At 45.8% G+C, this 26,113-nt stretch overlaps 1 protein-coding gene across 2 annotated transcripts; it reads left to right on the top strand.

Moving 5' to 3' along the window:
* The first annotated feature begins 657 nt into the window (after positions 1 to 657).
* On the top strand, positions 658 to 26,113 carry wrnip1 (WRN helicase interacting protein 1). Of its 2 annotated transcripts, none has more exons than XM_056293388.1 (7): positions 658 to 1,353; positions 5,204 to 5,398; positions 8,896 to 9,134; positions 12,809 to 13,032; positions 22,757 to 22,912; positions 25,171 to 25,250; positions 25,368 to 26,113. In XM_056293388.1, the coding sequence occupies exons 1-7, from the start codon at positions 667 to 669 to the stop codon at positions 25,647 to 25,649; spliced, it is 1,863 nt and encodes a 620-aa protein (XP_056149363.1). In that variant the 5' UTR covers positions 658 to 666; the 3' UTR covers positions 25,650 to 26,113. The 2 variants fall into 2 exon arrangements, with proteins under 2 accessions (XP_056149363.1, XP_056149362.1); XM_056293387.1 differs by having other exon boundaries at positions 660 to 1,358.

Here is a 26,113-nt window from a genome sequence, read left to right as displayed (position 1 = left end):
AGGGGATTGTCGTATGCTGAGCTGCTAAAAGAGTGGAGAGAAACAATGAGAATTACGCGTGACCCTTTGTTATAGCGCCACCATCTGGCTGGCATAGGTGATTTGTGGTGCCTGAGTAGTGGGGGGCCATAGGAATCCACGTACCAAAGTTGGTTGGTCTAGGACGTATGGTTGCTGAGCCTCACACACTTTCAGCGGAGAAAAACAATAATAATCCTAACAAATACGATAGGGGTTCCACCAGCTTCGCTGCTTGGACCCCTAATGATGTGAGACAAGAACTTGAGGAGGACAAGTCAGCCAGGAAGCATGCCGAGTTTCACTTTTGGAAGCACCAGATTGAGTTTTTGGCAAGGGTAATTAACTGCACTGCTGGAGCAGAAAGAAAATAGGAGATAATCGGCATAATTGTAGATGCAGCAAGGACATTTCTGGGTGTCGTAGGGGTTTGTAGAGAAGGTGATGCTTTCAGTCTCTCTCAGAAACCCGAGCAATATGACGAGTTTTTGTTTTTAATTCTATTCCACCCACCACCAGCTGGGGGCGGCAATGTGTCAAATCGCTGCTTGCCGAGCGTCAATAAACGAGGAACAAGAAGAAGAATTTCCGGCGCGTTGTTGTGTTGTGATCACGTGACATGACGAGTCGCGTTTCGCGGGAAAGAGCATGGCCGGCGGGGTGACGGAAGAGCTCTCGGCCGCAGTGCGGTGTCCCGTTTGTGCGGAGGTGTTCAAGCCTCAAACGATCAACGCGCACCTCGACAAATGCTTGGACAGACGCCCGTCGAGAGCAGGCCAGAGAGAGCCTCCCCTGAAAAAGTCGCGCGTCTGCGGGGAGGCGGCTCCAGGCACGCCGCCGCCGCCCGCAGTGTTCTCCATGTTTCAAAGCAGGAGCGCGACCGCGACTCGGAGCGACCGAAGGCCACCCCCGACTCCCGGAAAACGGAACCCGGGCGACGCGGACGGCGGAGAAGCCGAGCGCAGTTTGGAGAACGCGACGGCGTCGGGAGGAGGACTTCCGGACGCAAAGCTCAGCGGCCAGCCGACCGGACAGGACGGACTGCCGGTCGCGAAGCTCAGCGGCCAGCCGACCGGACAGGACGGACTTCCGGTCGCGAAGCTCAGCGGCCAGCCGACCGGACAGAGTGGGCCGACGACGAAGACGTCAAACGGTTCCGTGTCACGGACACTGCTGAACCTCGGCAAGCCGCTGGCCGACAAGCTCCGGCCGAACACGCTGGAGGAATACTTCGGTCAAAACAAAGTGGTTGGGGAGCACACGCTGATGCGGTCTCTGCTGGACGCCCAAGAGGTCCCGTCGCTGATCCTCTGGGGACCCCCGGGATGTGGAAAGGTGTGGTAAGAGAGATGGCAATGAAGAGGGAACGGTGTAGAGTCCCGGGGGTGGGCAATCTCGTCCAGAAAGGGCCGGTGTGGGTGCAGGTTTTTGTTCCAACCAAGCAGTTACACACACCTGTGTCTCTTAATCGAAGTTCCTCAGCAAAGATTCTACTACTAGTACTTTCGGCTGCTCCCGTTAGGGGGCGCCACAGCAGATCATCCGTTTCCATTTCTTCCTGTCTTCTGCGTCTTCCTCTGTCACACCAGCCACCTGCATGTCCTCCCTCACCGCATCCATAAACCTCCTCTTTGGCCTTCCTCTTCTCCTCTTCCCTGGCAGCTCCATATTCAGCATCCTTCTCCCAGTATACCCAGCATCTCTCCTCCACACATGTCCAAGCCATCTCAATCTTGTCTCTCTTGCTTTGTCTCCAAACAGTCCAACCCGAGCGGTCGCTCTAATATACTCGTTCCTAATCCTGTCCTTCTTCGTCACTCCCAGTGAAAATCTTAGCATCTTCATCTCTGCCACCTCCAGCTCCACCTCCTGTCTTTTCATCAGTGCCACTGTCTCCAAACCATATAACATAGCTGGTCTCACAACCATCTTGTAAACTTCCCCTTTAACTCTTGCTGGTACCCTTCTGTCGCAAATCACTCCTGACACACTTCTCCACCCACTCCACCCTGCCTGCACTCTCTTTTTCACCTCTCTACTGCACTCCCCGTTACTTTGGACAGTTGACCCCAAGTATTTAAACTCAAATGCCTTTGTCACCTCCACTCCTTGCATCCTGACCATCCCACTGTCCTCTCTCTCATTCACACATAGGTACCTCAGCAACGACTCTACTGGTTGATTAGTGGGATCAGGTGTGTAACTGCTTGGTTGGAACAAAAACCTGCACCCACACCGGCCCTTTCTGGATAAGATCGCCCTCCCCCCCATTTCATTTGATTGACTATTTTTTTCTCCACCATCCAAGTACTCCTTTCAGGTTAGATGAAGGATGTGGGGCTCTATGTTGGGCAGAGCTATAAGTGTTCACCACACAGGTCTTCTTCTCCGAACTTGGGGCTGGGCTACAAGTTAGTGTTACAATAAGTGACCGCCTACTTGTAGTTTAAGACCCTCCCACTTGGAGGTCCGGTAGAGACATTAAATTATACTGGTCTTCGGTCCACATTTGTCTAATTGCAGTTACGGTGAAGTGACTACAATTAGATCGCTGTTGTCTTCTTTTTAAGAACTGATTTGCCAACAACCAGAGCACTAATGCCACCCACTTCTATCATGTCAATGCATCCTTAGATCCCTTTTCAGAGCACCGCATATTTACTCAAAATCACATTTCCTCAGTTAAATGCAAAGACCATATTTAATCTATACTTTTAATGCTTTCTCTTTCAGTTTACATTATAATGTCTGCTTTTGTCACAGATCACATTCTATGGATAACTACTACTACTTTCAGCTTCTCCCGTTAAGGGTCTCCACAGCGGATCATCCATTTCCATTTCTTCCTGTCCTCTGCATCTTCCTCTGTCACACCAGCCACCTGCATGTCCTCCCTCACCACATCCATAAACCTCCTCATTGGCCTTCCTCTTTTCCTCCTCCCTGGCAGCTCCATATTCAGCATTCTTCTCCCAATATACCCAGCATCTCTGCTCCACACATGTCCAAACCATCTCAATCTTGCCTCTCTTGCTTTGTCTCCAAACCATCCAACCTGAGCTGTCCCGGTCATACTTCAAACCAATAAAATTTTGCCAGGGAAAACTGAGGATGGAGCCTGTTGCTGGTGCCCATGCCCACCTGTGGACAATAACTTTGTCCCATGCTAGCAAAACGTTGGCTTGGATGAGAGAATTTCACATAGCCAGACCTCCATCTCATCAAGTTCACAGAGCTCTGGCTCCATGAGATTGGCATAATTTAGAAAACAAATGGAAATTGTTTCTAAACTAACCAGAGAAACCATTTCCAGGGACCACTGTTTCCAAGCACAGCCAATTGAATGCCTCTGTGGGACACAGCTTACCTTCATACCTGAATTTGAGAAGGAAAAAATTGATCAATTATTAGTCCCCCCTCCCCCTTTGAAAAATTGGGGCGCAGGGTTAATGTTGATCTAAGACTGAAATTTTACTCCTGGCTCTCATCTTAATGTAGGATCACTTACAGTATGTAACCTACAGTTGCAGTTTCAGAATGACTCTAATTTGGATGTTAGGGCCCAGACACACCAAGCCGACTAGTGGCAATGAAGGCTGACTGCTGCATCGCCTCACGTCGCCTGCCGTCTGGTCCAAAATGTAGCACTTGAACACAGCAAAGACTACAGCTGATGGCCAACTAGCATGTACGTTCTGTACTGATTCGCTAAGCTGAACAGCCAATCAGAGTGATCTCACTCACTGACTGGCTCTGCCAATTCAACATGCTGAATCAGCTGAAAAGCTGCTGACAGGGGTTCGACTAGTGCTGATGGTGCGGAACACACCGCAAAAACTAGGGTCACAGATGCTCACCGGTGGCCCGACATTGGCCAACGGCCGACCGGCGGCCTGGTGTGTCAGGGCCGTTAATACTCATGATAAATTGACAGTTAAGCTGAAATCACGGTCATTAGCGTACCATTGTTACGCTGATGACACCCAGCTGATCTTGTCCTTTCCTCCCTCTGACACACAAGTAGAGACACACATTGCTGCGTGCTTGACTGACATCTCGGAGTGGATGGCGACACACCACCTGAAGCTCAATCTGGACAAGACAGAGCTGATGTTCCTCCTGGGGTAAGGTTGCCCGCACTGAGACCTGGCCATCACCATTGATAACACCGTGGTGACGCCAACTCGGACTGCGAGGAATCTGGGTGTGATCCTGGACGACCAGCTGTCGTTTGCTGCAAACGTTGCATCAGTTGCTCGCTCCTGCAGATTTCTCCTCTATAACATCAGGAGGCCATTCCTCACCGATGAGATGGCACAGGTGCTCATCCAGGCTCTGGTCATCTCCTGGCTGGACTACGGTGTCTCCCTCCTTGCTGGCGCCCTGGCGTCAGCCATCAGACCTCTGGAGCTTGTTCAGAAGGCTGCAGCTCGTCTGGTGTTCAACCGCCCTAAGTTCTCCCACACAACTCCCCTTCTCATATCCCTACACTGGCTCCCAGTAGCTGCTCGCATCCAGTTTAAGACTCTGGTGCTAGCCTACAGGGCAGTGAAAGGAACAGCTCCTTCCTATCTCCAGGCCATGGTCAAGCCCTACACCCCCGCCCGACCACTTCGCTCTGCTGCCTCAGGACGCCTGGTTGCCCCGTCGCTCAGAGGCCCCTGCTGCCGACCGACCCGGTCACGGCTCTTTTCTGTCCTGGCCCCACAGTGGTGGAATGAACTCCCCACTGATGTCAGGACAGCGGAGTCGCTGCCCGTCTTTCGGCACAGGTTGAAAACTCGCCTCTTCAAGAACTACTACCCTGTTACTTGCTCTTAGCACTTATTGTATTCACTCATTTAAGAAAAAAAATCTCTTTCGTACGCTTTTACTTCAGCACCGGTTTTGCTCTTAGATGCTTGTTTAGAGAGAAGATGCACTTATGACTTCTGATGACTAGTAGTTTTCCTGATTTCCTACGTTAAATGCACTTATTCTAAGTCGCTTTGGATAAAAGCGTCGGCTAAATGACTGTAATGTAGTGTAATGTAATTAGTTTGGAGAGAAATGCTGAAAAACCTTTCACTTTTTTCTACCTTTCTTACATTTTTCTAAATATGGAAATGAAAACACTGCTCACCACCCATTTTGCAATAATAAAATCAATAGCTGTTTTTTTTACTTGTGTTTTTGGCTGTTCTAGACAACTCTTGCTCACATAATTGCAAGTGCAAGTAAAAAGAAGGGGACCGCTCGCTTCATTACACTCTCAGCTACCAGTGCGACCACCAGCGAAGTTCGTGAGATTATCAAGCAGGCACAGAATGAGCTGCGACTGTGCAAGAGAAAGACCATCTTGTTCATCGATGAGATCCACCGCTTCAATAAATCCCAACAGGTACAGTGTCCTCCAATGAGATATGCACTGGTCAGATTCTTTTTTCTTTTTCTTTTTTTCCTCCCCCTTTTTCTCTCCAATTGTACCTGGCCAATTACCCCATTCTTCCACTGCTCCACCCCCTCTGCTGATCCGGGGAGGGCTGCAGACTACCACATGTCTCCTCCAATACATGTGGAGTCCCCAGCCGCTTCTTTTCGCCCGACTGAGGAGTTTCACAAGGGGAACGTAGCGCGTGAGAGGACCACGCTATTCCCCCCCAGTTCCCCCTCCCCCCCGAACAGGCACCCTGACCGACCAGAGGAGGAGCTAGTGCAGCGACCACTAGTGCCTCCTCCTCCTAAATGAGTGACACTTCTCACCCTAACAACGGACTGTTCAGGCTATTGGGGTCTGGTAGACGCCTCTGTAGTCTTAGGGCCAAAACAGAGAGACTAAAGCAAAGTTTCTATCCACAGGCCATAAGAACTCACAACATATACGATCTCCCACATACTTGAGACAGCTAGGGTTTTGTTTTGGGTTTTTTTAATTGTTTATTTTGACTTCAGAATGCACTGATCTTTTGTCTTTTATCTAGGCCTATATATTTTTTTCACATAATGACAGACGGAGTACCCCTCTTCATTTCACTGCAGGTTTTACTTTGTATTTCTGTGCATGTGACAAATAAAGTACTTGAACTTAAACTTCACCAGGACACATATCCACATCCGGCCTCCCACCCCAGACATGGCCAATTGTGGCTGTAGGCACGCCCGGCCAAGCCAGAGGTAACACGGGTATTCGAACCAGTGATCCCTGTGTTGTTAGGCAACGGAATAGGCCGCTATATTACCCAGACGCCCCGCACTGGTCAAATTCTATCTTGAGATCCTCCGCTCCCAAAGCCAGTTGGTATTTGTAATGACAATCAGGGCAAAAGACAGAATTGGTATTGCATAGCATGAAAGGCCAGCAGTTGCCCTGGTCATTTAGCTTTAGTTGTTCCGATGATGTTTTCCCACACCAAATCATGTCCACATGCAGGCCGTGTACACTAAAGACTAATCGTCAGTGTGTTATGAATAGTCCTCATGTTAGCCTGTCCGCAAGGTCTTAACTGCAGCATTATCAGAATGTGCTTGCTCAAAATAAACACTTGGCCCATTCCCTCTGAAATAATATGGAACCGTTCGGCTGCTCAGAGAAACTTGATTCGTGTTGCATAACAGATATTGTCTAAGTCAACAAAATTCAATTAAAAAGTACGTTTTTTTTTTTCTTTAACTCAAGAAAATGTGGCATTGCATTTAAAGCTACAAGATTTACCCGCAAACAAATGTCCCGCTTGATTCTTTCTGTCACGAGCGTATTTGAGAACTTGGTTAATCCACGGATACCCAGTGCCTTTGTGTTTGTTCATTTAAATGGATATCGTTGGGAAGGACTTTCCCAGAAGAAGAAAAAACCGGTAGCGGACATAGCGTTTTATGTTCTCATCATGGCAGCCAAATGCAGAGGAAGAAGGCAAGTTTAAAGAGAAGAAGTTTTTTTGGCTAACTAGCAGATATAGTAAAACAGTCTTGTGAAAGGCTTTTGGGTTCAACCCTGTTTTTTTTTTGTCACGGTGTTAGAGAAGGCACTGAGGCCATAATGCCGGTGGCTGTTTTAGTATTATGACAGGTCTCCGGGGAAATGGATTGCTCAAATCCTGTACCATTGCGTTACTGTGGTGGCCGTAGGTGTCGGAGAGCAACGTGAAAACAAGCATTTTCAGGATTGTAGCTTTAGAATACGTTAATTATCACATTAAACGTAGTTTTTTTTCTGATCTTGTTAGATTGAGTGTATCATTAACTCCGTCATTACTGTTTATGGTAACAACGGTGTTGTGTCTTTAATATCTTTTTAAATATTTGTATTATCAGTTTTTCCCACTAAAGCTTCCTATAGACTGTGAGATTTTAGCAATCCTATAAGTATATTGCAAGCCACAGTGTGCGATATGGACCCGGTAAACTTGGGTACGACATCAAGTGTGATGTATGTAGACTGTATGGTGATAATACTACTGAATCGCAGGCTGCGACGCGAGTCCATAAACACGTCATCAGCGTGCATGCCACATCAGCACGCATAAACATCCTGGTAGAGCAACATGACGCCAAGGAATCGAGTCCTTTCAACAGTCGCCTCAGCTCGTTTTGCTGGTTTTGTTGAATCCATGGCATTTGGGCCACAGATGGTAACAGGCTGCGTGGCGTTGAGCAGTGCGTCATTGCGTGCTGCATTTCTATTGGTCGGTCAGTAGACGTAGGTCGTAGCAGCAGTCACATTGTGAGATGGTCGTCCCAAATTTCTGACACTCCGATTTTTGTCCCAGGTTATCTGTGGTCCCAAGACCGTACCATCGGCCGTGTTTGAACCTGTCTGACAGTGCGATGTAAGACCACCGTTTTGGAGCCACGGCCAAAGATATCGCCACGTTTAGTCGTCTTTCGTCTGAGACGGCCCAAATCGCACAGTGTGTAGGAGGCTTAAGGGGGTTGGTATTGTGGATAGTATTGGCATTCTCCTCTACCTGCTGGTTATCACTGGGATAGAAAATGGAGTTTGCCATGTTCAAATATTGTTTCAACATGATTTATTTTTTCTTTTACTTTTGCTTTTACTGTAGTCTAAATTTAGTCCGAACTGTGTGCGTGTACTATTTCATGACCACAGATGATTCTACTGCACTGTCTGAAGGGAAGCTGAGTTATTTGTCCTAAAAAAGGAGAAAAAAAACCCATTAAATCACACAGCAATCTAAGTAAAGGTGTGTGGAAGGGGTAATTTAGAATAATTTAGCAAAGTTCTGACTCAAGAAAGGAAAGTTTGCAAGAAGAAGGCTAATGGATCTGGTAAATCCCTTGTTTTGTGTGTGTCCCTTGTTTTTGTAAAGTTTTAGAATCGCACTCATAAAATTTGAAAGATGACAGAATCAGTCATTGTACAAAATGGATAAATACAAAAAATCTATTTAAAAAACGAAAGTGTGGACAAACAATTTGAAATTTTTAATCTAAAATATGTAAGAGCCCTTTAAAAAGGTTCAACTGTATTTTTAATAAAGCTGCTGTTAAATTTTGCTTCTGTTGTGTTCTCCAAGTAATCCGCTAACGGTGGAAACCATTCCAGGACTGGAAAATCCTGTGCCGTGGGACTGGATCGAATCTTTAAATCTTAATTACAATTAGCAGGAAGGCACAGACCAAAATATTTTCCTAACAAGGTGCTAATATGGAAGGCATTGCACATAACACACGGATGACAGTGTGCTCAAGCACTTTCTCTTGTGTGATAGGGACACACAACTGTACCAATAGCAAGCACCCAATAATAAAAAAAAGAACAGACTTACCCTTGATATTTTGCCCCTTCAGAGATGGTTATTGTTTTCATCTCTTTTCCTCCGATATTCCTTTTGCCTTCTTCTCTTATGATGTGTGTGTGTGTTTGTGTGTGGATCCTAGGACACGTTTCTTCCTCACGTGGAGTGTGGGACCTTGACTCTGATTGGGGCGACCACAGAGAACCCTTCCTTCCAGGTGAATGCTGCACTGTTGAGCAGGTGCAGGGTGCTGGTGCTAGAGAAGCTGTCCGTCGAAGCGATGAGCTCGATCCTGCACAGGGCTATAGCCTCACTGGGGATCAGGGTGTTGGGCCAAGATGTGACCGATCCTGAGGATAAAGACCAGTCAGATGCTCATGAGTAAGTTCTCCTTCCTCTGAGAAACCACCTCTTGTTATCACAGTTAATGTCAGAATCCACAGGACTGCGTCACCCTGCAGTTCATCGTCTTTGGCCCCTGATTGGTTGAGCAGGAGGTCCCCTCTTCCTGCTCTGCCCCCCTTATAGGGCTCACTTAGGTAAAGCATGGACTGCTCGGGCTGACTATAAGCACACTGCAATAGCAGTTGTCGGAGCCACAACCCTCCCTCATTGGCTCTGCTCCTAGATGTGTTTACAAGAGAGGACTTGACACGCAAGTATTGGACACGGTCTACTTAAATAATGCAGCTGTCAACTGCTGGCAGCAGACGGACAGTCTGTTTTAGTAACTTGTTAGGTTTATGGTGGCTGGAAGTTTGTTTCGGGAAGATGCTTGGTGTAATTTGTGTTAGTTGGAATGCACACAGATCACCTGGGTGTAAATGTGAGGGCATCTGGAGTTGAAAGAGACGCAGTTAATGATTGTACCTGATTTCTTGCTTATATGCTTCCTTGTTCAGTTAGCTACCCTATCATAGCTTATCATGGCCCTACATGGAAAGGCAAAAAGTGTTCATGAAGCTCTGAAATGACCCTTTAATTGTCCCTTATTTCTTGACTTGACTTTTTAAGTCAATTTGGCTGGGAAAGGCTATACTATATTGACTAAGTGATGGAAAGGGACAGTTAAATCATTCGTAACTTCTCACACAGCATCACCCTTTATATGCACTGCCTTAACCACGATTTCTTATAACCAGCCCATGAGGCCGACTGCTGCTCTGGAATTACATGGGCCTGGCAGGAGATATCATGGAAAGAGACAGGAATGCCAGCTGCTTACCAGTTGCTGGTTCACATATAGAAGAGTTACATCGGATCAGCACATCATTTCTATTTGCACTTAAATGTGGTGCAAAGGTCTTATTATAAGCCTTACAATAGGCCCTGAAGTGATGTGCTTTGTCCTGGAAATACTTTATCACCTTGGCATAGCCATAGTTGTTTTATTATGGGCGGTAATATCAAAAGTTGTAAATAGTAAAGCCTAGAGATATGGCTGTGTTTTGAGTATGCTAACAGTTTCAGGAATCAGGAACACTCGATTTGTCATTTCTCTTCATTCACTTGTGTACATGATATGAAATGCCGCTTCCCCCAGCCCATAGCAGTACAACACAAAGATAAAAACACATCCAAAAACTACAAGAACACACATATCCAAACTAAACAAAAAAATCACTGTCCAAGGGAACGAATGTCAGCCAGGATGACTGTCGGAACCGCCGGTCTGCATGGGCTAGCTGTTAGCTTAGCCCGCCCCGCTTCCGCGTCCCGTCAGACCACCCTCTGCATTTCCTCCTCGGGCGCAGCTCCAGGCAGGGGCCGTGGTCCCCAGGCCCACCGGACAAAGCAGACCAAGCTCTCCCAGCCAGACACCCTCGACACACCTCCCCGCACTCCTCACAACCACATCAAAAACACCACAGTCAACGCCAGGTGAGACCGCCACCAGACTTCCCTCGGTGTTATCAGAACTGCCGGTCTGACGGGCTAGCAGTTAGCTTGGCCTGCCCTGCTCTGCCAGCCGATGCAGCGCCAGCTCTCCCAGCCATCAAACGAAGAGAAAGCTTAGACGCAGATGTGGACAAAGACTGTATGGACGGTAATGGGTGAGGCTGCTGCAAATGTGAATTCACGCTGCCGTCTTCCCACACCGGAGCACCATGTGGCGCTATGTCCTGGCCACATGTGACGCTACATAGCCCTTCTGACAAGTGGTTAGCAGTCACTTTCTCCTTCTCCTGCAATGTCAAGGCAAGCTTTTGAAACAGAAGCCCATTAATTTCTTTCAAGGTGAAAATCGCCCTCCTGTTGATTCCGTTAGGGGCTGGTTCCTTGCTCGGTTAGTTGGTTGCCTTGCGTTGTGTTGCTGATCCCTGTTGTGATGTTGACAGGTTTTTTGCAATGGTGAAGTTAAGTGTCGGAGTCAGGATTACTGACAGATTGTGTGTATTGTGGCATTTTTTTGATAGCCTTACCTTGGCATTATTGTGCATAGGCATGTTTTGTTACTGCTTGGCATTCTCCTCAGCATATTCTTCATATATTTTGTAATTCCATTATAATTCTGTTACCGTCTTTCAGTGTTGTATTCTGTGAATTGTGTATACACAACATCTATCTTGGGAGAGAGATCCCGAGATCCCTGTTGCTCTCCCTGAGGTTGCTTCCTATTTTTTCTCCCCGTTAAAGGGTTTCTTTAGGGAGTTGCTCCTTATGCGATGCGCGGGTCTACGGACAGGATATCGTGTTGCTGTAAAAACCCCTGAGGCAAATTTGTAATTTGGGATATTGGGTTATACAAATAAAATTGACTTGACTTGTTTTGACTTATTATAAAGGTCATATGCTGAGACCAGTTCGAAGTGTGGGTTTTTAAGTATTGGCCGATCCTGAGTTCCAATCCATTACTTCTGCTGAACATTGCAGACTTAGATCATTTGTTAAGGGTCAATGGGAAAAATATCAGAACCATAAAGAAATATAGCCCTGGCATCCGGGTAGCGTAGCGGTCTATTCCGTTGCCTACCAACACGAGTATCGCCGGATCGAATCCCCGTGGTACCTCCGGCTTGGTCGGGCGTCCCTACAGATGCAAGTGGCCATGTCTGCAGGCGGGAAGCCGGATGTGGGTTTGTGTCCTGGTTGCTGCACTAGTGCCGCCTCTGGTTGGTCGGGGCACCTGTTCGGGGGGGGGGGGGTAGCGTGGTCCTCCCACACGCTACATCCCCCTGGCGAAACTCCTCATTGTCAGGTGAAAAGAAGCAGCTGGTGACTCCACATGTAGGAGGAGGCATGTGGTACTCTGCAGCCCTCAGCAGCAACCAGGATGGCTCGGAAGAGTGGGGTAATTGGACGGGTACAATTGGGTAGAAAAGGGGGGGGGAATCCCAAAAAAAATGTTAAATTAAGAGTTTAGGGGACAACATGCAGTAAAGGTCCAGTGGCCAGATTTTAACCTTGGACACTGTTATCAGGCCTAAGCCGCCATGGTACACAACTAACTGACTGAGTCACCAGGATGCTCCAGAACTGCCATTTCTAATTCAAGTATAACATTATTTGCTCGTGATCAAACAACGTTTATGTGGAAGAGAAACCATTTGGTTTTCGATGACACCTCCTTCGTGTAAGCCTATGTTTGCCCTCTTTCCTCTGTGAGAAGAAATGTTCCCTTTAAGCTTTTAAGACCAAAGGGCAGAGAAGTATGTCGTAATGCTAGACCTAACAAGGTGGCATGGGTACTAATGATGCTGCTTGGGTGTATTTCTAGAGGACTTTCCAGGGCTCTAGTTTTTGTCACCATACTCGGGCTTTGAAGAAGCTAAAAACAGTAGCACCCCATGGGGGACTTTTCAGCAGGGACAGCCTGAAATAGGATGAAGGAGAGGGGGAATTGGAAAATACATCTAGGCTCAACAGTATATTTCTGATATTGCTGCTGATTGCAAGCTGTCATCCGAGTTTGCATTCTCAAACTTATTAAATCTCCATAAGCTGTGAAATGGTAAGGCTTCCATGTCCCTATTTTCAGACATGTTAAATGAGGTGAACATTCATGTTTGTCATGTAACTGGTGTTCTTTGGAAACTTTGTTTTGATTTCTCCAGGCCAAAGGTTTACATTGAACAGAAAGCACTTGACACCATAGCCCACCTTTGCGATGGTGATGCCCGGGCAGGGCTCACTGGCCTCCAGCTGGCTGTTCAGGCTCAGGTGGGATTGGCCTGTCCTAACCAGTCTGCACAGGATGGTCCTCCTCAGGCAGTAGTGGTGCAAGAGGAGCATGTCAAGGAAGGTCTGCAGAGGTCCCACATCCTCTATGATAAAGCTGGTAGGCCTGAATATCTATACCCTCTTATCACTTCCTCTGTGGCATTTTGTTTTGTTTTTTTTGGGGGACGGGGTTTGTTTGTTGTGTGTCTCTGCCAGTAGAAATGTTCTCATTTTGATCAGATGCTTCTGTCCACACCAGGTCAATGTAAGTAAGCATCTCAGCTGTGTCCTGTGCACACCAATGTGGCCTGTTCTGTCTCAAGTTGATGCCTCATATTTATTTATTTTTTGTGCATACTCGTGTTCATACAATGGCGGCACGGTGGCCCAGTGGTTAGCGCTGTCACCTCACGAGAAGAAGGTCCTGGGTTCGAACCCCGGGGTTGTCCAACCTTGGGGGTCATCCCAGGTTGTCCTCTGTGTGGAGTTTGCGTGGTCTTCCCTGTGTCTGCGGTGGGTTTTCTGCGGGTGCTCCGGTTTCCCCCACCATCAAAAGAAACATGCATGTTGGGGTTAATACTCCTGTCTGTGCCCTTGAGCAAAGGCAGTGGGAAAAGAACTGGAGTTGGTCCCCGGGCGCAGCATGGAGGCGGCAGCCCACTGCTCCTAGCTACACAGATCACAGCTAGGATGGGTTCATTTGCAGTGACTGAATTTCCCAAAGGGGATTAGTAAAGGAAACGTAACTTAATTTGAGGCTTTGTGATTACTGACATGTTGACTCTTTTTATTGATTCGTAGATGATAAATCCCAGACTAAGAAAAAGAGCCATGTTTCATTATAAGAAAAAGTGAAAACCACTACAGCTGCTTCCAGTTGCGGGTACCTTTTGTCTCTTGTTCAGGTAGCAAGTATGTGTTTTGTTCTCATATATTATGCATTATGCATGTCTTATGAATGCTCGGCTAGAGGCGGAAACCAGTTCGAACACAATCGGAGGCGTCATGTTTGGTCGGTTTACGTAGCCGACGTGCCGCTTACGCCAGAGGTTCTCAACGTGTTTTTACTCGGGGACTGGTGTGTGTTGTGAAATTATTTCCCGGTCTAGGAGGGTGGGGATGCTGGGGCTGGGGTAGGGCCGAAAATGTAAGTATGAGCCACTGTATGTCACTGTTAACAAAAACACTCGTTCACTGGAAGTCTGTCAGGCCACAAAGTTTTTAAAGTAATTTTTTAAGTTTTTTTTAATTTTTATTTTTATTTAAGTATAAACAAAATTTATGATCTTTGTTAACCGTAAAATTAACTCAATCAAGAAACTCATGGTTAATATTGTAGAAATAGAAAGAGTGACTGAAATTAAATTTCTTGGGGTAATAGTGAACAATGAATTATGTTGGAAACCACATATAAATTATACCAAGGCCAAAGTATCCAAATCAATCACAATACTATTCAAAGTCAAAGATCTTCTAAATCAAGCTTCACTTTACACCTTGTACTGTTCCCTCATACTTCCATACATCACCTACTGTGTGGAAGTGTGGGGGAACACATATAAAACCAACACCGATTCCATCTTTATTATTCAAGAAAGAGCCATAAGGATAGTAAACAGAACTAGCTGCAGAGAACCAACAAACCAACTCTTTATCAAACTAAAAACACTAAAATTCAAAGATCTGGTGGACTTTAAAACTGCTCAAATCATGTACAAAGTGTTAAATCATAAAGTACCCAACAGTATCCAGGGGTTGTTCCAGTTGAGGGAAAGTAGTTATGACCTGAGAGGAACATGTACGTTTAAACAAAACCCAGTAAGGACAAATGCAAAATATCACTGAGTCACAACCAAAGGTGTCACGACGGCAGTACTGATGGGTACCGCAGCACACAGGCAGTCAAAATAATCTGTTTACTGTCACAAAACTTCAGACATTATAACAAGTTATACCCGTCTTTGGAACTGTATCTAGGCCGTATAGACCAATTGTACATGTATAGTTATGATGTTATTATAATGATATTACTCACCTGTTGATTAGCCTACTAGCTGCCCCACATAAGATCTCCCCCAAAGGTATCTGTCTAGCAATGAACTGAATTCAAGGCCGTGTGGCATTGACGTCCATTTAACCTCTCTGCCAAGGAACACCAAACCCCCAAAGTGCCAAAGCACACACATATAGTCTTTCAGTGTGCTCTGGCTTTGCTGACAGAGGTCAGGTTTTGCACTGGTCAACTGTGAGTCACTGACTCAGCATCTCTGATATAGCTTAAGTGTCACACAGCTGCTTATTTGACTATATGCAATGTTAGTGTTTCTCGATTAACTATATGTTGTCTATAGCAGGAATCAGGAAACATTTATCGTCATTTCTTTCATGTACTTGCGTACACAAAAGAAACGAAATTCTGTTCCGACACAAAAGACAAAAACACATATCCCAAATTTCCCAAAGCAAAATAACAAAAAACAAAACAAAACACAAACGGTTAACAACACAGTCCAAAAATTCCACTATTGAGAGAACGAACGCCAGCCAGGATGACTGTTGGAACTGCCGGTCTGCATGGGCTAGCAGTTAGCTTAGCCTGTACCACTTCCGCATCCTGTCAGACCGCCCTCGGTGTTTTCTACTTGGGCACAGCTCCGGTAGGGCCGTGGTCCCTGGGTCCACAGGACGCAGCAGACCAGGCTCCCCCAGCCGATCCAGCACCAGCTCTCCCAGCCAGACACCTTCGACACACCTCCCCGCACTCCACGCGACGACACTAAAACACAGTCAACACTAGGCGAGGCCGCCGCTAGACAGCCCTCGGTGTTATCGGAGCTGCCGGTCTGCATGGGTTAGCAGTTAGCTTAGCCTGCCCCGCTTCTGCATCCTGTCAGACCGCCCTTGGTGTTACCTCTTCGGGCACAGCTCCAGTCAGGACCGTGGTCACTGGGCCCACAGGACGCAGCAGACCAGGCTTCCCCAGCCGATCCAGCACCAGTTCTCTCAGCCACCAGACGAAGACAAAACAAACTTAGATGCAGACGTGAAAAAAGACACTGCATGGACGCTACTGGGTGAGGCCACCACAAATGTAAGTTTGTGCTGCCATCTTCCCACACCGGTACTGGGTGAGGCCTCTGCAAACGTGAATTTGTGCCGCCATCTTCCCACGCCAGAAGCGGAAATTGGAAATATGAGTGACATATGGTTAAAAAATATATATTTGTAAATGTATTCAATTAGGGAAACTTGAATTTTAGCTTATTGTGTTGGAATTTAGCTCATATCATACAATACACACTCGGGGTGGGAATCTCTAGGCACCTCACGATTCGATTCGATTCTGGTTCAGAGGGCTACGATGCACTTATAAAACGATTATTGATGCATCAACGTTTTTGATTTCTATACGTGATTTATTTTTTCTCACTGTGTGACTACTTGCTACTTTTAAAACATAGCATATTTGTAATGCTCCATAATTAAAATAAACAGATGAATTTACGTCATTATCTTTTATTACTACAGTAACAAATAGAAGAGACGTGTCAGCTGAAAGGTCACGTTTCCCAGCATGCAAAGAACCGACAAGAAAAGAAACAAAAGTGTGTCTGTAGCAGCGTCCATGTAAATCAACACGGGCTTCAGCAAGACTTCAGCAATCACCTGATAACGTAAAAAGCTGCTCTCATTCACAAATAAATGATAAAGACTTCAACCCAAATCCTCCTATTACGGGCAGTGAGCACAGAATCCCTCAGACAAAAAAAATAACATTTTGCTGTACCAGTATTAAAATCAAAAACAGCTTTCCTGCAAAAACAACATAGAGTTCTGCACCAGCTCTCGTGCAAAACTAACGCTTTCTGTGGAATATGTGGTAAAACAATAAATGGAGAAAATACAAACAGTAGGCCACAATGAAATCATGGAAGTGCAAGATAGCGAATGTGCTGAGCTGGTGAATGCTGGAATGTGTGCGTTTTTGTGTAAGAACAGCAGTTGGTCTACATGCTCCAGTGTAAGTGTGCTGCGCTGTGCAGTAACTAAACTTAGCACGAAAAGTAAGGAAATGTGTGTTTGGTAGATTATTTCTTCGTTGTAACCATGCTTCTTGGCAATAAATCTTATATCAGGCAGCTGATTGTCAGCACCTGGGGTACCAGAGGCTCAAAACAAGAGCCAATAGCAACAGCAAAGTAAGCTGTTTGGCATTGGCAGAGAAGATTTGGCAAATTTTTCATGGGCGCAACCCACATACTCAGCTCTGCTGCTCATCCCACAGATGCATTTTCCTGACAAATGTAGCCCCATTTAAAAGGGAAATAAACAGGCTTTCCAACGATATAAGATGTATTGCCAAGAAGCATTGTTACAACAAAGAAATAATCTGCCAAACACACATTTCCTTACTTTTTTTTGCTAAGTATATATCCCCTGCAGTAGAGAAGGTCGAATCACTTCATCTAGACACAGCGTTTATTGACAGATACGTTTCATCACTCATCTAAGTGACATCTTAAGTCTACACTGACCGCAGGTATCGCCGCCCTTATAAATCATACAGTACAGTACAGTGCCTAACGGCCGAAACCAACAACTGGTTTCATGAGCAAGTATGGGTGGGACCATTGATCTACTGCTACATGCGGCTGATCCCGTTAGGGGTCGTCACAGCTGCTCATCCGTTTCCATCTCTTCCTGTCCTCTGCATCGTCCTCTGTCACACCAGCCACCTGCATGTCCTCCCTCATCCATAAACCTCCTCTTTGGCCTTCCTCTTTTCCTCTACCCTGGCAGCTCCATATTCAGTATCCTTCTCCCAAAATACCCATGTGTACTATTCACAGAAGATTAGGAATTGTTGCAATCACAGCATTGTAAGATGGCGACAGATTTACTCTTAGCCCCCCCCCCCTTCAGTTCAGGGATGGTCGTTCCCTCTTAAATCTAGTAAATCTGTCGCCAGCTTACAATGCTGTGATTGCAACTATTCCCCAGCCCTCCGTGAATAGTACTCTTCTACTTCTCTGTCTCTAGTGAGGCTTTGAATTTCCCTTCCTTCTACATATCGCTCTAGATTTTTCCATTTTGCTTCATAGTCCTTAGCACACCAATAAATTACTGGTCTAATTTGCGCTGCATGGAAATACTCTCTGAAGTTCGGCAGTGCCATACCCCCTTTATGCCTCCAAGTCTGTAATGTTTCAAATTTGACTCTTGGCGGTTGACCTTGCCATATAAACCTTGAAATCGCTTTACCCCGGGCTCTGAATTGTTTCTCGGGGATCCGGATTGGTACTGACTGAAATAAATAGAGGAGTTGTGGGAGTATATTCATTTTTATGGTATCTATTCACAAATTGAGGTCTAGTGGAAGAACAACCTACCTCTCAATATCATTCCTAGTTTCCTGATCCACCTTGATATAGTTTATATAGTTTATCAATTCCTCTTGTTATAATAACTCCCAGGTATGTAGTTGTTTTTGGGGTTTTTTTAGAACTCCAATTCAAGCTATATTTTTGTCTCATAAATTTGGATGGGTAGTAATTCCTTGTTAAAATCTGTGTTTTAGTGAAGTTCAGTTTATATCCAGAGTAGAAGCCAAACATCTCAAGTTGGTTGAACATATAAGACAACAAAGGGGTCTTATATGTTCTTTGGGTCAGGAGTGCTTGGCTAATCTAACTAGACAATCTTAACGTTGTTCTGGTTGATTATTTGTAAGTGATCAGAGAGATGATGCCTTAGCTAGGAGCTGTGCTCATGTGTTTACTGTTAAAACTATCAATCTAGACTTACTTAACTGGATGTTGTGTTTTTTTTAATGAAATGCTAACCCGCTCAATTAAGGGCAGACTGTTAAAATCAAATTTTGTAGGAGAGACAAAGAGCCCAACTCTGGTCATTTTAGTGTTTATTGCTAAACATTGTCTATACCCGCCCAATCCAATTGAGAGGACTCAATTGAAGGGCTGGAGCATATCCCAGAAGTTATTCGGTCGAAGCCAGAGAGACGCCTTAGTCAGGTTACCAGTCCATCACCTGGACCCCACACGCCATCCACACCTGGGGGTAATGTAGAGACCCCGGTTCACCAAACATGCATGTCTTTGGACCGTGAGAGAAAACCCACACAAACGTGTAACTCCACACAGATGGGCTTTAATGGAGGCCAGGACCTTCAAGCTGTGTGGTAGCAGTGCTAACCACTGAACCACTGTGACGCTCAACTCTAAACTAATTTGGTTTCAACCTTTTGGTCCCCCGCTTCAACCTGTCGGTTGAAATTTCAGTACCGTGTCCTGTCAGTTATAATGTGTGTCGTTGCAATGACACAACCACTTACATCCCAGTATCGTGTCCTGTCAATTATAATGTGTGTCATTGCAATGACACAACCTCTTACATCCCAGGGTTTTTCCTGGCTCAAATTAAGGCGGCGGTGGTACCGTCCTGGTCATGGGCACACACGTGCATGTGTACCGTGCCTTCAACTGGCTCAAGCAAACCCTTTGTCCTTTAAAAGCAACATATTGTAGGAGTTCTAATAATTTTATGGCTGAAGAAAATGACAATTATCACGTTAAAGCATATTTTATTTAAAAATAAAGGTGCCCTGTTCAACATTAAATTAAATACATAAATGCTAACGTGTTAATTTACACTCCTAACAGCAAAGTTGTTAAAAATTAAATCAAATATAACGTAAGCGATTGTTTTCGTTTAAAGTTCACACGGGCCCTCTTGCAGTGCAGTTGAACGTAAATATAACATAAAAGACTTTGCTTTAATTTACGCTTTTCACAACTGGAAACTTCCGGAAAGTTGCGGCTCTTTCGTCCTCTTTGGCAGTTTTGGCAGCGCCTTCCCAGGTGCACTGTGCTGGTTACGATGCAGCGCCACCACATCGGCGACGTCGTAATGCCGCAGCTGCAGTTAAAAATGACGTCCGCTGAGTTGCAGCGCTCATTAGAAAATAGTGTTTTTCATTAAGACCCCCGTTGAGAGCTGGAGGCGGGACGGGGTTTGACGGAGGCGGCCGCCTCGTAATTCTCTACGCAGGAAAAACCCTGCCTCCACTATGAAATGGCACAGTGGATGTCTTTTAAGTAGGTCAGAAATACCCCCCACCCCCCAACACACACAAGCACAGAGTGAGTCAAAATGAAAGTGATAGAACAAAATTCTTTACCTTTAAAACCCCAAGATCCAGTGGCAACTCTTGTTTCCCCCACCAGCAGAGACTAAGAGACAGCCAGGCCGTGACTAGTCCAGCCAGCTGATACAATGCAGGGCTTACAACCAGGTCCAATGCTGCGGCTGCATTGTTTGCGATAAAACATGTACGCAGGAGGCCTCGGGAGATAAGAGGCCAGACCAGAATAGTTGTGTCAACACACTAATGCATCAGGATTTGGTCTTAGAAGGAAGGGGTCATCCGTAATTTGGAAATGCACCCCTCAGTGACAAATGAGATAGCGCTTCAGATTAGAGGAGACCGGTCTAAAATTGGAACATGCACATGCACACAAACGCACATAAACACTCAACCAACCCACACACTCATACCCGGCACAGTCAAACAAGGATTCCATGCAGCTGTGAGCGTCAAAACAATCTAGACACTTGGTTGAGGGTTATTAAAAGGGGGATGTTTGTCGGAGGGAGTCATAAATATATTTCTGTACATAAACACATGCAGAAATCATAGATTTCTCAAACCCGTATGAATATTCTGTCAGAATGTGCGGCGTACTACTCCCAGTAAACATTTTAAAATAAAATAAATGAATAACATTTTAAATGAATGTTCCTGAGTCCTGATTTTCTCTAAAATCACACTTTAAAACTTTGGACCTCATGGCGTCCGGGTAGAGTAGCGGTCTATTCCGTTGCCTACCAACACGGTGGTTCGAATCCCCGTGTTACCTCCGGCTTGGTCGGGCGTCCCTACAGACACAATCGGCCGTGTCTGCGACTGGGAAGCCGGATGTGGGTATGTGTCCTGGACGCTGCACTAGCGCCTCCTCTGGTCGGTCGAGGTGCCTGTTCAAGGGCGGGCGGGAGCTGGGGGGAATAGCGTGATCCTTCCACGCGCTACGTCCCCCTGGCGAAACTCCTCACTGTCAGGTGAAAAGAAGCGGCTGGTGACTCCACATGTATCGGAGGAGGCACGTGGTAGTCTGCAGCCCTCCTCGGCTCGGCAGAGGGGGTGGAGCAGCGACCGGGACGGCTTGGAAGAGTGGGGTAATTGGCCAAGTACAATTCAGAGAAAAAGGAGGGGGGGAAAAAACCCCCAAAAAAAACCAAAACTTTGGATTTCGACATTGCGTCACTTTTTGGCACTGCGATCTTTGTCATCTATATTGTCATTTCGGTATTGTCCTTTTTTGTCGTCTACTGTCATATTGTCTTTGCAATGTATTGTCATTGCTGACTTTGATAATTGTGTACACATTTAAAGCTGCTCAACAGAGAAGTAGCTGCAGTCTGCTGTGGGACACTGGTTGAGCACATCGAGCGCCTCTGTGGTTGGAATGAATAGATAGGATGGTGATTGAAGAGGTGCCAGAAACACAATAGTCACAACACATGGGAAACATGGCCCTCTTTCTGGAGACGATCCCATATCATCACATATAACAAACTTAACAGTCCTCCACTCTGTCCTGTTGTATAACGGCTCAGCTGTCCCTAAAGGTCCAGATTTCCTGCTCCCTTGCATGCATGGTGTTGAAAACTCCCTCTCACCGTGGATAATGATGAGATAACCTTGATGGAGTCTCCCACTTATAAAAGCTGCTGTATAGTATATATGGTCCTATAACTGAAATTGATATTTTCTCTATTGCGCAATACTTAGAGGCTTTATGGACTGTGTTGGACACACTTGAATATGGTGTTAATTTATTTGGGTTAGGGCAGGGGGCGGCAACCTGTGGCACATGTACCCGCAGTGGCAGGCGAGGCCATTTACACGGGCACATGAAGCAATTCAGTAAATTTTTTGTGGACATTTTTGGGGGGGGGGGGGGGGTTGCCCCTTTTTCTCCCCAGTTGCTCTTGGCCAATTACCCCACTCTTCCGAGCCGTCCCGGTCGTTGCTCCGCTCCCTCTGCCAATCCGGGGAGGGCTGCAGACTACCACATGCCTCCTCCGATACATGTGGAATCACCAGCCGCTTCTTTTCACCTGACAGTGAGGAGTTTCACCAGGGGGACGTAGCGCGTGGGAGGATCACGCTATTCCGCCCAGGCCCCCCAACAGGTGCCCCGTCCGACCAGAGGAGGTGCTACTGTAGCAACCAGGACACATACCTACAGGTGCATCTCAAAAAATTAGAATATTGTGGAAAAGTTCATTATTTCCTGTAATTTCATTCAAAACGTGAAACTTTCACATATTCTAGATTCAATACACATAAAGTGAAATATGTCGAGCCTTTTTTGTTTTAATCTTGATGATTACGGCTTACAGTTCATGAAAATCAAAAATCCAGTATCTCAAAATATTAGAATATTACGTAAGACCAATCAAAAAAAGGATTTATAATACAGAAATGTCGACCTGAAAAGTATGTTCATTTATGCAATACTTGGTCGGGGCTCCTTTTGCACGAATTACTGCTTCAATGCAGCGTGGCATGGAGGCAATCGGCCTGTGGCACTGCTGAGGTGTTATGGAAGCCCAGGTTGCTTTGATAGCGGCCTTCAGCTCGTCTGCATTGTTGGGTCTGGTGTCTCTCTGGTGTGTGGCAAATCAACCTGATCTGTGACTCCATGTTGATGTTGTCTTTGTTGTTGTTTTTGTTTTTTTAATTTATTTTTTACATAAAGGTGAGGAGCACTTCAACTGTATCTCGGCGTTGCATAAATCCATGAGGGGCTCCAATGAGAACGCCTCTCTCTACTGGCTGGGCCGCATGCTGGAGGGAGGGGAGGATCCTTTGTATGTGGCTCGCAGATTGGTCCGCTTTGCCAGTGAGGATGTGGGTACGTTAAAACTGTTTTATTTATTGTCAGTAATAAAGATATGATTATCTCATTCTCATTTGGTAATAACTTGTTGAGGGATTATCGTCTCTGTAAATGAGGAACCACAAAATGGCGGCTGCCACATGCACCGCTGATACTGTTAGAGAGATCACTTTCTCCCAAAACCAAGGTGAAACTATAAGACCCCAATTTATGCTGACAGACCAATTGCTAATTACCGTATTCCTCACAATTATGTAAACAAACGCATGCCACTGGCTCAGCTGTCACCTCAGGGACTACTAACTTTGGCCATGGATAGTTGTGTGCTGGAGGCTGTCAGAGCTACATTGCTCTGACATGTAAGCAGACCCTGGTCTATGTTACCATGGAAGTGAGATGAACAGCAATATAGAGAAATCATGAAGATTGTGTTACTAAATAGTTTTTCATTGGAAAGTAACACCAATGCCTGTAATATCCCCATAAGAACAAGTCAGCTGAAATACCTCTCGAGAGATTAGTTAAACTTATTCTGCTTTCCTAAGCATCTCATTTCCAGATATGGGTGCACTGATGGCAAAAGGATGGTCACCTTTTGTCTCCACAGATATGTTTAAGACGCTCACCTCAATCTAGCCAGCTACCAGTACTACTACTACTACGACGACGACTACTACTTTCAGCTGCTCCCATTAGGGGTCGCCACAGCGGATCATCCGTTTCCATCTCTTCCTGTCCTCTGCAGCTTCCTCTGTCACACCAGCCACCTGCAGTCCTCTCTCACCATATCCATAAACCTCCTCTTTGGCCTTCCTCTTTTCCTCTTCCCTGGCAGCTCCATATTCAGCATCCTTCTCCCAGTATACCCAGCATCTCTCCTCCACACAAGTCCAAACCATCTCAATCTTGCCTCTTGCTTTTTCTCCAAACCGTCCAACCTGAGCTGTCCCTCTAATATACTCATTCCTAATCCTGTCCTTCTTCATCACTCCCAATGAAAATCTTAGCATCTTCAACTCAGCCACCTCCAGCTCCACCTCCTGTCTTTTCATCAGTGCCACTGTCTCCAAACCATACAACATAGCTGGTCTCACAACCATCTTGTAAACCTTCCCTTTAACTCTTGCTGGTACCCTTCTGTCACAAATCACTCCTGACACTCTTCTCCACCCTGCCTGTACTCTCTTCTTACCCTATCTTCTGTACTCCCCGTTACTTTGGACAGTTGACCCCAAGTATTTAAACTCATACTCCTTCGTCACTTCTACTCCTTGCATCCTCACCATTCCACTGTTCTCCCTCTCATTCATGCATAGGTATTCCATCTTGCTCCTACTGACTTTCATTCCTCTTCTCTCCAGTGCATACCTCCACCTCTCCAGGCTCTCCTCAACCTGCACCCTACTCTCGCTACAGATCACAATGTCATCCGCAAACATCATAGTCCACGGAGACTCCGGCCTGATCTCGTCCGTCAACCTGTCCATCACCATTGCAAGCAAGAAAGGGCTCAGAGCCGATCCTTGATGTAATCCCACCCCCACCTTGAAACCCATCTGTCATTCCAATCGCACACCTCACCACTGTCACACTTCCCTCATACATATCCTGTACCACTCCTACGTACTTCTCTGCCACTCCGACTCCCTCATACAATACCACACCTCCTCTCTGGGCAGCCTGTCATATGCTTTCTCTAAATCCACAAAGACACAATGTTACTCCTTCTGACCTTCTCTATACTTCTCCATCAACATTCTCAAAGTAAACATCACATCTGTGGTGCTCTTTCGTGGCATGAAACCATACTGCTGCTCGCTGATCATCACCTCTCCTCTTAACCTAGTTTCTATTACTCTTGCCCATATCTTCATGCTGTGGCTGATCAACTTTATACTTCTGTAGTTGCCACAGTTCTGCACATCACCCTTATTCTTGAAAATCGGTACCAGTATGCTTCTTCTCCACTCCTCAGGCATCCTCTCACTTTCCAAGATTGTGTTAAACAATCTAGTTAAAAACTCCACTGCCGTCTCTCCTAAACATCTCCATGTCTCCACGGGTGTTTTTAACAGTGCTAATAAATAAAAATTTACTTACTTACTTTCAAAATCTTGAAACCCGTCTTAAATCTAACATGTAATCAGTGCAGAGTATGTTAAGAATGAGCTAATGTGTTGTTTTTTCCCATGAGTAAAATGCTAGTTGCCTAGTTTTGCATTGGTTTGAAATACATGTTTAGTCTGACCAGATGCCCTGTCTCTCTTGGTCAGGTTTGGCAGATCCCTCTGCCCTGCCTCAGGCAGTGTCGGCCTTCCAGGCCTGTCACTTCATAGGCATGCCTGAATGTGAGGTAAGCCACTGACCAATCAACTGCTATTTTCCCCAGCTCTGAGAGAGATAGTGTGGCTTCCGTTTTAGGTGATCAAACAAAAATGATCCATCCTTCCTTTCACTCTTTCCTCAACAGGTGATTTTGGCTCAGTGTGTGGTGTATCTGGCCCGAGCACCCAAATCTGTTGAGATCTACAAGGCATACAGTAATGTGAAGGCCTGTCTGAGGAATCACAAAGGACCCCTGCCTTCTGTTCCCCTGCACCTTCGCAATGCCCCAACCAAGCTAATGAAAGACCTGGGCTACGCTAAAGGCTATAAATATAACCCAAACTTCAGCTCCACTGCCGAGCAGGAGTACTTACCTGAGGAGCTGCAAGCAGTAGATTTCTTCACCTGGACGCCCTCAAACCCATGAGTATCAGTTGTAATGAGATGCACTTAAGGCAAAGCCAGTGGGGGGGGTTACCACAGGTGGGATTTGATCATTTCTGACTTTGCTGATAAACCAGCACATCGTCACTTTCAAAGTTTGGCGTTATACCCCGTGTTGGATTTCATTCCAGATTGTTTAGATCATGAAGGGTTTCAAAGATGGAAAGTAATCTGTTATTGCAGTTTGATTTAGTCTTGCAAGGGATCAAAATATAATGGTTCATGTTCATTTTCATTTGTAACCTTTAAAGTAAGTACATATTTGAGTTTAAGATGCACTGTTCCATATAAAGAAACATAAGGAAAGGTTCTAGTTGCCAAAACAATCTTTTTACCGCTGGTGTCATAAACGGAAATTCCAGATTGCACATCTATGTAACTGTTAACCTTGGTTACTATCTCTCTGCATTTATGTTTGTGTTGATTTGAAATATAATAAATTGTTTA

The sequence above is a fragment of the Lampris incognitus genome, chromosome 14 (assembly GCF_029633865.1).
Source record: "Lampris incognitus isolate fLamInc1 chromosome 14, fLamInc1.hap2, whole genome shotgun sequence".
In the NCBI taxonomy this organism is placed as follows: Eukaryota; Metazoa; Chordata; class Actinopteri; order Lampriformes; family Lampridae; genus Lampris; species Lampris incognitus.
Note: the sequence above shows the minus strand (reverse complement) of the source record. Positions and strands in the feature narration are given on the sequence as shown.